This window comes from Myxocyprinus asiaticus, chromosome 18 (genome assembly GCF_019703515.2).
Source record: "Myxocyprinus asiaticus isolate MX2 ecotype Aquarium Trade chromosome 18, UBuf_Myxa_2, whole genome shotgun sequence".
NCBI lineage: Eukaryota > Metazoa > Chordata > Actinopteri > Cypriniformes > Catostomidae > Myxocyprinus > Myxocyprinus asiaticus.
Genome location: NC_059361.1, coordinates 21,182,702 through 21,194,998, shown reverse-complemented (window position 1 = coordinate 21,194,998; position 12,297 = coordinate 21,182,702). Strand labels below are relative to the sequence as shown.

At 37.4% G+C, this 12,297-nt stretch overlaps 2 protein-coding genes across 3 annotated transcripts in view; one reads left to right on the top strand and one right to left on the bottom strand.

The window, feature by feature from the left end:
- The first annotated feature begins 3,172 nt into the window (after window positions 1–3,172).
- On the top strand, window positions 3,173–9,550 carry pex11a (peroxisomal biogenesis factor 11 alpha). The gene is made up of 3 exons (XM_051724710.1): window positions 3,173–3,614; window positions 3,739–3,854; window positions 5,010–9,550. The coding sequence occupies exons 1-3, from the start codon at window positions 3,559–3,561 to the stop codon at window positions 5,576–5,578; spliced, it is 741 nt and encodes a 246-aa protein (XP_051580670.1). The 5' UTR covers window positions 3,173–3,558; the 3' UTR covers window positions 5,579–9,550.
- A 97-nt stretch (window positions 9,551–9,647) lies between these two features.
- Window positions 9,648–12,297, bottom strand: part of LOC127456225 (RNA polymerase II elongation factor ELL2-like) — a 60,025-nt gene continuing 57,375 nt past the window's right edge. The window contains exons 10-12 of one of the 2 annotated variants that reach the window (XM_051724612.1): window positions 11,648–11,819; window positions 11,423–11,467; window positions 9,648–10,789 (exon numbers count right to left, since the gene is read on the bottom strand). In XM_051724612.1, the coding sequence (XP_051580572.1) occupies window positions 10,682–10,789; window positions 11,423–11,467; window positions 11,648–11,819 (325 nt within the window). In that variant the 3' untranslated portion in view covers window positions 9,648–10,681. Of the gene's footprint in view, window positions 10,793–11,422; window positions 11,468–11,647; window positions 11,820–12,297 lie in introns of both variants that reach the window. The other variant, XM_051724611.1, reaches the window with a different exon arrangement.

Genomic DNA, 12,297 nt, shown 5'->3' with positions numbered 1-12,297 from the left:
CCTAGATCATAGATGGAATGGACCATTTACAGCCAATACAGGCAATTTACTAAGGAAGTATATGGTTTTTAAGGCTTTTTAAAGCTCATAGCGCCACCTACGGTCCAATCTCCATAAAAGTCTGCATGCTTGTTTAGAATCATATGTTGCACGTTTTGGTTTAGGAATTATGGGCTTATTTGTACACTTGACCACGCCCATTTTCTAAATGACACTGTTATAGCTACCCAAAGGGTAAAGTTCAAATGTTTATATACATATATATATATATATAATTATTGACCTAGAGAGTCCAGAGAATTGTACTGCATTGGTTTTATTGAGGTTGAGCGAAAAACCTAGGACTAGCTCACAAAAGTAGGTTTTTTACATAATTGTGAATATTTAATGAACAATTTGATTGACAGCAGTGGTTCTTGAGGCAAAGTTGTTCAGTATGAAGAGATCTAACAAATTATATGAATTATAGCTGCATCCCAATTCAGAGGCTGCATCCTTCAAAGGTCGCATTCGAAGGCCGATTGCGTCACTGCTGCACAACAAAGGCTGTCCTAATTCGAAGGCTCCTTCAAATGCGGCCTCCAAATGCATCCTTCATTTCCCGTGAAATGAAGGATACAACAGATGGATCCTTCACGACCTTGCCTACCCCAGAATTCATTGCACGCCAGTGACGACTGGATTTTTTGAGAAATTGCCGAATTACACTTTTAAACTAAGTATTCTGTTTCAACGTACTCAAATATCTAATGATACAAATGTAAAAAAAAAAAAAAAACTTTAAAGTGGTTCAAATGTTGACTTATAGCTTACTAAGATGTGAATATATATAGTTTATACTCTTTATTATATACAGAAATGGACCATGGTGAAAATATTTAGACAGTTTGTGAACCCTCTATTGTTTTCAGACAGTTTAATATAACTTTCAAAAAAGTCTAGTACAAACGTTACAGTCACTTCTGTATCTGTCACAGTTGTTAGGCAACAAGAACAGTCTTCTGTAGGCTAGACTGTCCCAATTAACAATGCTCAGTCCGACCTTCGCGGCCTTCGAAGGCATGGCTTTTGAAGTCTGAGTCCTTCGAAGGATGCAGACTTTGAATTGGGACACAGCCGTTGTGTGTATGTGTGAAACACCATGTGATTATAGAGGCGTAAAACTTGTTAGCTCCATCCATTGGCCGATTTCTCTCAAATTTCTCACAGACCTCTAGGGCCAAGAGTCGAACAGGTCCTCCGAGTTTTGTGCCGATCGGCCTCCATTAACCTTGTCTAATATGTGCTCAAATTTCATTGGCCGATGGTGGCCATGTTTTTTGAGATACGCCAATGTCCTCATAGACAGTCATGACACCATGGACAAAGACACTGCATGCAGATTTTCAACTCAATCAGACTAACGGTTGCGTAGTTAGAGCTTTTTTCATGTTTTTTTCCTGTTATAGCGCCACCAAGTGGCCAAAATCCAAATTTACTGTGACCTCAGATTGAGCTCATACACGTGTACCGAGTTTGGTAAAAATATCTAATTGCATTTGGCTGTTATAGCGGCCCGCCTTTTTCAAACGTTTTGGCACCCCTTAGCGACCGTGAGTCGAAATTTCAACTTTTTTTGGGATAATTATTGATAATCAGACTCCAGAGTATATTTCTGCACTGGTTTGGTTCCAATCGGGCGAAAAACCTAGGACTAGTTCCCAAAAGTAGGTTTTTAACATTATCTGAAATATTTACCGAACGGTTTGACAGACACCAATGCTTCTTGAGGCAAAGTTGTTTAGAATGAGAAGAGCTATCAGGTGATATATATTACTTGTGTTTTTTCACAACACTGCATTATATACAACCATTAACACCTACAAAAATCGTGATAGCACCACCTAGTGGCCGATTTGTTTTTAACTTTGCACAACCCTCTCAGACCAAGAGTCAAATATGTCCACCAAGATTCATTCTGATCGGTCATTGTTAACCTTGTGTAATAGCTGCTGAAATTTGATTGGCCGATGGCGGCCATGTTTTTCAACATACGTGAATGTCCATATAGACAATGATGGCAGCTGAGACAAAGACAATGTATGCACATTTTGAAGTCAATAGGATTAACAGTTTCATATTTACAGCCAATTTCATGTTTTTTTGATATTATAGCGCCACCCTGTGGCAAAACCGCGACAAAGATTGAACTCTTACATAAGCGTGCCAAGTTTGGTGAAGATATCTCATTTCCTTCAAGATTTATAGCCATTTACGTATAATTGACCACTCCTACTTCCGATGTTTTCGCAGACCATAGCTAGCTCGAGTCGAAAGTTCAAACTTTTTTAGATAACTTTTGATATTGAGACTCCGTAGAAACGTTTGGCTCTGGTTTGGTCCCAGTCGGACAAAAAAACCTAGGACTAGTTCGCAAAAGTAGGTTTTATGAAAAATCCAAGATGACGGAACATTTTTATAGGCGGAAATGAAATTGGAAGCACTTGAGTCTACGACAAACGGTCTAGGAGTTATGAGTAGTTTCGCGTTTTTGATCACTGTAGCGCCCTCCTATTGACCGATTTGGCAGAGTCCGTGTTTCTGAGTAGCGAGCACTACCATCTGACCAAGATTCAAGCCTCTAGGCCTTACGGATTGTTCTGCTCGATCAGTTTTATAGCGGAATAATAATAAAAATCTTATAATTTACAATAGGGTTTCAGCGCTAAGCACTTGAACACCTAATAATAATATCAACAAGAACATTGGATACACTACAGTATTCAGGCCATATACAAAGTTATATTTTTGTAATAATTAGTTTATTGTTATTGTATTTTTTTTATTTATTATTGTTGTCGTCATCATCATCATGGCTATGTATTTCCGGCCTTTAGCAAAAAATAAATAAATAAAAATAAAAAAATAAAAAAATAAGTTGGTGTAATACAGGTATCTCCATTCTCCAATCCTGCGCCGGTCACTGGTCAGTTGAACCAGGAAGTACACTGTGCTTGTCCGTCATCCAAAAAGTTCCGATCCGATATAGAACTCGAGCTCTGCATTCTCCAGCATTGAAAACCAATAACACAACAATCTAAACAATTTCTTTATAAACTAACAAAAATATTCTATAATCATTACGTCAGTAACACAACTTCCGACATCCGTCCCAAATGTAGAGCGTGCTGGGAATATGAAGTAAACAAACCAACACCTTGCTTTGAATCTGTACGTAATAAAGAGGTTTAAAATTGTACTAAAGTTTAACATGAATATAATCAGTTAGTCTGAATCGATGTTCATCTTTGTTTATAAGCGCAACTTAAGAATTACTTTCTAAAGGGATGTGCATTTTGTTGTTCTCTGTTTCCCACGTGTGTTTTGGATGTTGCATGCATGCATGAACTTTAACCTGGGTACATAGCCACGCAGCATCGACAGAACATTCATTGATCGTAAAAACACGAATCTTTCATTTATGAGCATTAACTTAAGTTGAATTAGTATTTTATTCCTGAACTTTTTTAAATAATTGCGCGCTGCGCGGATTCATTTAACACTAGCTGTTGCGGCCAGATGGACACTTTTATTAGCTTCACAAACCAAAGTCAAGGAAGGGATCGCATATTCAGGTTAGTGTCTCTTTTCACTGCGTGTCATCCGTCTAAACAACATCGGATTTAAATTATTTCCTCAAACATTCATGCTAGATTCGCAAACCTATGTTTGAACCCTTTGTTGGTTTGTTTGCTACAGGGCAACCCAGTATGCATGTGCTTTTGCGAAATACCTCATGAGAAATGAAGCGAAAAGGAAGGAGCTGGTGAAAAAGCTGCAGAATCTGGAGTCTAATATGAGTTCAGGGCGGAAGTGTAAGAATGGACACGTACTATTACATAATTAAGCAATATCGCACAAAGAGTGTTGTTGTTCTGTATATTAGCACAGCTATTCGGTTGTAGGCAGGAACGGAACACAATACAGAACAATTTATGTGATATTGCTTTTATGCAACAGTTCAACAAACTAGTAAACAATGATACATAAGTTTCAGACAAACACTGGCCAGTTAGTTTCATTTCCGCCCGCAAAAATGGTTCTAAAGTAGCCTATTTTTTGCTTCCTGCAATGCGAAATGAAAACGAATGTTTTTGAACTCGTCGTTCTCGTTCATTTCCATTGTTTTGCTGGTGAACCACTGTGTCAATGGGGACTCACTCGTAATATAAAGACTTGTTTTGTCACCACCTACTGGCATAAATGTGCAGTCTCAAGAAGTGGTCACTGAACGAATCAGTGAATGAAATCTAAATGAATCATGAATCAAAATCCCCACCACTATTTGGAAAGCCACGAACACGGACAAGCGGAAGTGCATCAAGCACAACTCCACTCTCCGCACTCCACTTATGCTTTGGTTTTGAACTAGCGGTGTTTCGTTCGTGAGCAAATCAGTGTTTTTGAACGAGTCCATTAAAGGGGTAGTTCACCAAAAATACAATTCTCCCATCATTTACTCACCCTCATGCCATCCCAGATGTGGAGGAAGAAAGAAAGGCATCCACATCTGGGATGGCATGGGGGTGAGTAAATGTTTTCATTTTTGGGTGAACTATCTCTAAGTTGAATGTATTGTTCTCGTTTACTTTCATTGTTTCGGTAGTGAACGACTCTGTGTTTTTTAACGGATCAGTGGAATCAATGATTAAATAACTCATTCGTAACATAAAAACATTAATTTGTCACCACCTACTGGTGTAATTATTCGATTTCAAGAAGTGGTGACTGAAGGAGTCAGTGAAAGAAATCCACATGAATGATGAATCAAAATCCCCACACTATTTGGAAACCCACGAACACAGAGAAGCAAAGTGATACTAATAGTGAAGAGTCCCAGTGCTGTTGAAACTTGAACTGTTGTATAACATAACAATTATTTCATGGCTTTGTCAAATTTATTATAAAATGCCTCTATTTTCCCACAAAAGAAAAGAATATCATTCATTATTTGTTCTTAATTTGTACAGTATTGAGGCTTGGGAACACAGTGAACTCTATCCATGCAGCCAAGAGCACTCTTCATATCTCTGACCCTGTGCTGCGGTTTTGCCTTACTGTGGCCAATCTCAACCGAGCCCTCTACTTCATCTGTGACAACATACTCTGGGCCAGAAGTATTGGGCTCATAAGAGAAATCAACAAGGAGAGCTGGAGCTTGAATGCCTCTCGGTTCTATTTTCTGTCCTTGGTCATGAATCTAACCAGAGATGCCTATGTGATTGCCCAGCTTATGATGCAGAGATCTCAGGATAGACACTACCAGCAAAAAGTTAGCCAGCACCTCAGTGAGAGCCCAGATGTGGCTTGTGTCATAGTGCCTCAGCTTGATGCATTCCTCTTTCTACTCATCGAGAGCCTTAAAAGTCACCCATCTGTGGCTCTCGATACACTTAAAAATGTTTGTGATCTTTTCATTCCGCTTGACAGGCTTGGTGTTTACCAGACAAATGCAGGGGTGGTGGGGTTCTGTGGGCTTGTTTCCTCCCTTTTAGGAATTCTGTCAGTTTTGAGGCCCAACCTAAAAATCAAGCCATGATTTAGGGAATTTGGAAAATACTTTAGAGTAAGATTACACGATTAAAGAGATTGTTCACCCAAAAATGAAAATGTTGTCATCATTTATTAAACCTCATGTCGTTTTTAACCCTCAATATTTGCTTTCTTCATTAGACCCCAAAATGAGGTGCTAGGCAGGATGTTCATGCTGCTCTTTTCCATACTTTGAAAGTAAATGTTGACCAGGGGCTATCAAGCTCCAAAAATGACAAAACATGCCATAACATATATTCCATGTCGTCTTAAGTCATATTTGAACATATGCAAACATGAATGTGATTTGACTACTTTCACTGCATGAAAAAGAGCAGTAACAACAACTTCTCTTTTTGTGTACCATGGGAGAAAAAAAAATACAGTTTTTGAATGACATGAGGGTGAATAAATGATTAGAGAATTACATTTTTGGGGTAAACTATTCCTTTAATAACTATGAAAGTCTTCTAACACTGAGACAGTGCACATCTCTTATAAAGATGAACAAAAATAGAACATTTTATTGTGCACTTTAGACTACCATTAACAAACACAAGCTCTTTGTTGTGATGGGATCTTTCTTGTTGTATAAGCAAGATAACAGAAAATATAAGGCAGCAGTACACCTGCAGGGCTGTTCCTCTAAATCCATTAATATTCTCAACAAAAAGAGTGAAAAGTAGCAGCATTATTTAGATACTTGAGATTTTGTCATGTACCCATGGCCACATGCTGTTCACTTTCATTAAATAGAGTGCCTTGATGCATCCATCTGTGAATATGTATCGTCATGGCAACCTAAGTAAAAATAATGCACCTGAATATTATGAACCTTTTAATAGAGATAGTTTAACTTTTGTTCTTATTTGAATGAGATTAAAATAATGAGAGTGAATGAACAAATAATGTTTTAAGACATTTTGGAACGTATCCCTTTTATTGTATTTGCTTATTTCCACTGATCCGACTTTTTTTCTAGGCAACAGGTGTTCTGTATGCTGGCATATGCACTGGGAGCATATGCTCAACTTCTAAGATACAAATTACATGTATGGTCCTCTAGGTGGAGAACCATCTGGAATTATGCAAATATTCTACCTCATTGACCGATTTCGGAGTTGTTTACAGATGCTTATTTGAGGATGTAACTAGGGGACATAAACTTTACAATAGCTAAAGTTTACAATTTAATTCTTTGTAATTTGATTGTCATTGCAAACTGTACTTCGAAAAAAACTGTGAACTTTAAAAAAGGAATTTTATACACCGTTGAAAAGATTTTGATTTTGCATAACGATTATTTGATAATGGTAACGTATGAAGTCCCTTTGGACTCCTCATAGATCCTTTCAATAAGGGATGCACCGATTGGAAAAAAAAAAAAAAAAAAAAAAAAACATTCTGATACCAAAATGATAGGCTGATAATTATTTTGTCATCAGATCAATGTTATGCTTAGGAATTATGCTTTTAAAATTTACAAAAGCTTTTTTACTGTTCTAAAAATAATTTCCATTGAAAATGGATTGGATCTGTTGAAAACAGGTCAACATTGTAAAGAAAGCCACTATGAAAGATAAATAGAAAATAAAAAGACTAATATATATATATATATATATATATATATATATATATACACACTATATTGCCAAAAGTATTCGCTCACCCATCCAAATAATTGAATTCAGGTGTTCCAATCACTTCCATGGCCACAGGTGTATAAAATGAAGCACCTAGGCATGCAGACTGCTTCTACAAACATTTGTGAAAGAATGGGCAGCTCTCAGGAGCTAGTGAATTCCAGCGTGGTACTGTGATAGGATGCCACCTGTGCAACAAGTCCAGTCGTGAAATTTCCTCGCTACTAAATATTCCACAGTCAACTGTCAGTGGTATTATAACAAAGTGGAAGCGATTGGGAATGACAGCAACTCAGCCACAAAGTGGTAGGCCACGTAAAATGACAGAGCGGGGTCAGCGGATGCTGAGGCGCATAGTGCGCAGATGTCGTCAACTTTCTGCAGAGTCAATCGCTACAGACCTCCAAAGTTCATGTGGCCTTCAGATTAGCTCAAGAACAGTGCATAGAGAGCTTCATGGAATGGGTTTCCATGGCCGAGCAGCTGCATCCAAGCCATACATCACCAAGTGCAATGCAAAGCGTCGGATGCAGTGGTGTAAAGCACGCCGCCACTGGACTCTAGAGCAGTGGAGTCGCGTTCTCTGGAGTGATGAATCACGCTTCTCCATCTGGCAATCTGATGGACGAGTCTGGGTTTGGTGGTTGCCAGGAGAACGGTACTTGTCTGACTGCATTGTGCCAACTGTGAAGTTTGGTGGAGGGGGATTATGGTGTGGGGTTGTTTTTCAGGAGCTGGGCTTGGCCCCTTAGTTCCAGTGAAAGGAACTCTGAATGCTTCAGCATACCAAGAGATTTTGGACAATTCCATGCTCCCAACTTTGTGGGAACAGTTTGGGGATGGCCCCTTCCTGTTCCAACATGACTGCGCACCAGTGCACAAAGCAAGGTCCATAAAGACATGGATGAGCGAGTTTGGTGTGGAAGAACTTGACTGGCCTGCACAGAGTCCTGACCTCAACCCGATAGAGCACCTTTGGGATGAATTAGAGCGAAGACTGCGAGCCAGGCCTTCTCGTCCAACATCAGTGTCTGACCTCACAAATGCGCTTCTGGAAGAATGGTGAAAAATTCCCATAAACACACTCCTAAACCTTGTGGAAAGCCTTCCCAGAAGAGTTGAAGCTGTTATAGCTGCAAAGGGTGGGCCGACATCATATTAAACCCTATGGATTAAGAATGGGATGTCACTTAAGTTCATATGCATCTAAAGGCAGATGAGCGAATACTTTTGGCAATATAGTGTATATATATATATATATATATATATATATATATATATATATATATATATATATATATTTTTTTTTTTTTTTTCATATAGCCGTTTTCATGCTAATATCTGATATGCCGATGGTTTTAATTTGGTCAACATTAGCCGATAAATATCGGCAGCCAATACACTGGTGCATCCCTACTTTCAATAGAAATTTGCAAAGCAAGTTGCAATTTTGGGTTCCTGCAACATAAGTGAGATGATTATCAAATAACCTTTGACTGCTTTTAAATATGAAGCATAATGACAGACTTTATGCAAATTACTCTGTGAGATCAGGTACACAATGTACTAAACACCCAAAACTGTGAAATGAATAAAAATATGCAAAGCAGAAAACATTGCATTGTATTAAGTTAATGTGGTCCAGTTTATTTAAGGCATCTACATCAATACATGAAGTTGCCCCATGAAAGAATGAAACAAGCTGTTAACAATATAAAGAGCAATGCTATTTTGGCAAATCTATCAGTTTTCCAGCCAGATAACAAAATCAGAATCAAGGATTAGAAGAACTAACACTGTAGTGACATAAATAACAGACCAGGAGTCTCCACAAGAGAAATGTCAAAGCGTAAAAGTGACACAAAAATACTTCCATAATGTAATGTACAGGCTATGGGCATAGTTAACTGATGAACAGACTTTAAAAGTCAAAAAAGACTTTGCTTTTAGTATGTTTGGTTGTTTGCATTGGTCTTGAAGTTGAGTTCAACAGTAGACCACTTAGATCGTCAATCTGCGTTTATCAAGTACTACATTCTGGGAAATCAAGACATACTGTATCCTTTCATTCACAGAAAACATTACCCAAACAAAATCAGGGTTCGCCTTCATGCCTTTAAAGGAGAAAACGCAGAGCTCATTGGAACTTCAAGAAATGAAACTAAAACCGCTTTTTCAGTAAAACGTACACAAGTCATTTTGACATTTCAAATTTCCTGTGACAACAGTCAACAGATAAGGTAATGAAAATGTTATTTCATTAATCAATACACACACACACACACACACACACACACATACATATATATATATATATATATATATATATATATATACACACACACACACACACACACACACACACACACACACACACACACACACACACATATATATATATATATATATATATATATATATATATATATATATATATATATATATATAAATCAAAAACAAGATAAAATAATCTAAATGATGATTGTTTCTGCTGTTTAGTGTTCAAAAAGTAATTATAATAATAGTTATCGCCATAATTATTTTAAGGACATAGTGTGCTGTAGTGGTTTGAGCACTGGACCCTGGATACAAAAATCATGAGAATATTACCACTGCTGTATGTTTGGTGTAACAGATTAGGTTTTTCGTGTTGCTTATGCAAGGTTAAGCTTTTCACCTTTTCTCTCATTACACAAGTGGCTTCCGGAATACTACATTCAATTTGGATTCCAGAGCTCACTATGTAGTTCCACAAAAGAGGAAAGCTGCAGAAATAAAGGTCTTATTGACAGTCTGACACAGGTGCTTGTATAGTTTACACTAACGTTCATTTGACAAATTGCACCCCTGTACTCTACAGAGTTTGGTAGGATTACCCCAGAGTCTAGAAAATTCCAGGCTTCCCTTATTCTATCCAGTGATTAAACCCTCTATTATAGAAGTCAAGATCTTGCAAGTTTACAAATATACATTCAGTATAATATCAAAATAGAAACTGTGCTTCAGTTCTCGAATAAAGCACTAACAGACAGCAAACACAGTAAAGATAATCATCTCTCATCGTCCAGGCTTTATGATTGTACCATAAAAGCAGCCTGCAGCCCTGAAGATCAGAGCACAAGCCATAGTTAGAAGATCAAGGGCAACAGTTAGATGTATGCTGCATTTAGGTTTGGTAAATCAATTTTGGCTCAAGAAATCTAACCAAATTCCTTGCCAATGCAACACTTTTTACACAAACAAACTTTTAAAACTTTAAAGGGTTTTAAAGTCACTAGTTGGAGGTCTTGGCCTTTGTTTGATAGTTTGGGCTGCCTCCACACCACTATCCACAGTTTGTGCAGAGGAAAGAAGTGGAAATGACTTTTCGTGTTCAAGAAACCACATTTGGTCCTTCTTTATTTCCAATGAGGAGTCTTTTGGTCCGTATGACCAGACGGGGAAGGTGGAGAAAAGAATTACTAGAACTAGGATGGTGCTAGTGTGCGGTCATAGTCCAGAATCAGGCCTTTGATGTGTGACAGTTTCTGATGGAGATACTCGCAACGCTTCTTCTCTTCTCGGTAGCCTGGGAACTTCTGAAGTGAACAAGAAGATTGTAAATACACAGTACACAGCGAATCGCAAAAGAACATCAAAATGAGCATGGTTTCTCAGGTTTAGACTACGGCTGGACATCCGTTCTGATTTCCTGATTTGATTATGATTAGATCCACAAGATTTGTTTAGAAAATATTCTTTAAGGTGAAGTGTGTAATTTCTGCGTGCACCAAACTGAAATTCAAAAATAATGCCCATTTTTATACAGGTTTCCCTAACACCATGTCTGCCATTGGTCGACCAAATAGATAGTCCCCACCCAAACTTACGGCATTGGTTGAGCCAATGTTGCTATGTTGGGCAACTACTTGGATAACTATGGCAAGTACTAAGTCAGTTTCCACAGTAAGCTAACTCAGTTTGAAGGTGACATCTGCTGGATGGGATGCACGTTACAAATAATCTTTCTTTACACATCCAGAGAAAAAAATGCATACTTTAAAAAGTTTTAGCATTGTTTTTAAAAAAATTTATATTGGATCGCATTTACCCAGCCCTAGTTTAGACAGTCTCTACAATGCAAAATATGCAATTCAATAAGATGAAAATGTGCCTTACAAACATTGGCAAAATAATGATAAAAAGAATAATAGCGTAGATTCTTTTACCTTCTTATACTTCCTATATTTATCCATTATTTGATCTTCCATTACCTAAAATCAAATCAAACATGTTAAACTAAAATAGCCTCTTATTCACATCATGTATTAAGTAACTGTTACATAACATTGTTGCATAACAAGGCAATATTATGTGAAACACTGACACATTCCATGAATCATTTTTAAAATGGGCTCAGACATTAAGGTCCCAAAAAGGTATATTTTCCATACCTTATACTCCTGTGTCCCAGGAGATAGTGTTTTTATCTTGGATCCCAGCTGAACAAACATCTCAGTAACTTTCCCTATGCGCTCATGAAGGTCTCTGTACTCATCATATTCCGCACAGAAATCCTCTTTGTACCTCTGTCGCTGCTCAGTGTCTGTAATAGTGTTGTATTTTCTGAAAAGCAAGAAGATTTGTTTTAGTGAACTAAATTATCATTTAAGACTGGTCATTTGATATAATAGCAACAAACCAGTAGATGGCACTACAGAACTCAAAACAAATTTGGAATATTCGATTCCATTTAATGTCTTGTATTTATGGGTTGTTTGTTTGTAAACATTAGTCTGATTCGTGAGTTTTGAAAGTTCAAGTGCCGACTACTTAAAAGAAAAAGAAAAACTAAAGGTTACAGAATTAAGATTTTTGTGTTTTAAATATTTTCAATTCTGAAACTTTAATTCATCGTTAAATTCATTCTAACAAGCAATTTTCATCAACAACATACAAATTACTAAAACACCCCAAAAGGTCTTTAAATGTTCAACATTGTTCAGTTTCTATTGCATAATTCATTTGCACATCAGCGGTTGCAGGCAATCTCTACTTGTAATTACAATCCCCATTTGTAATTACAGAGGCACAGAGCAATAAA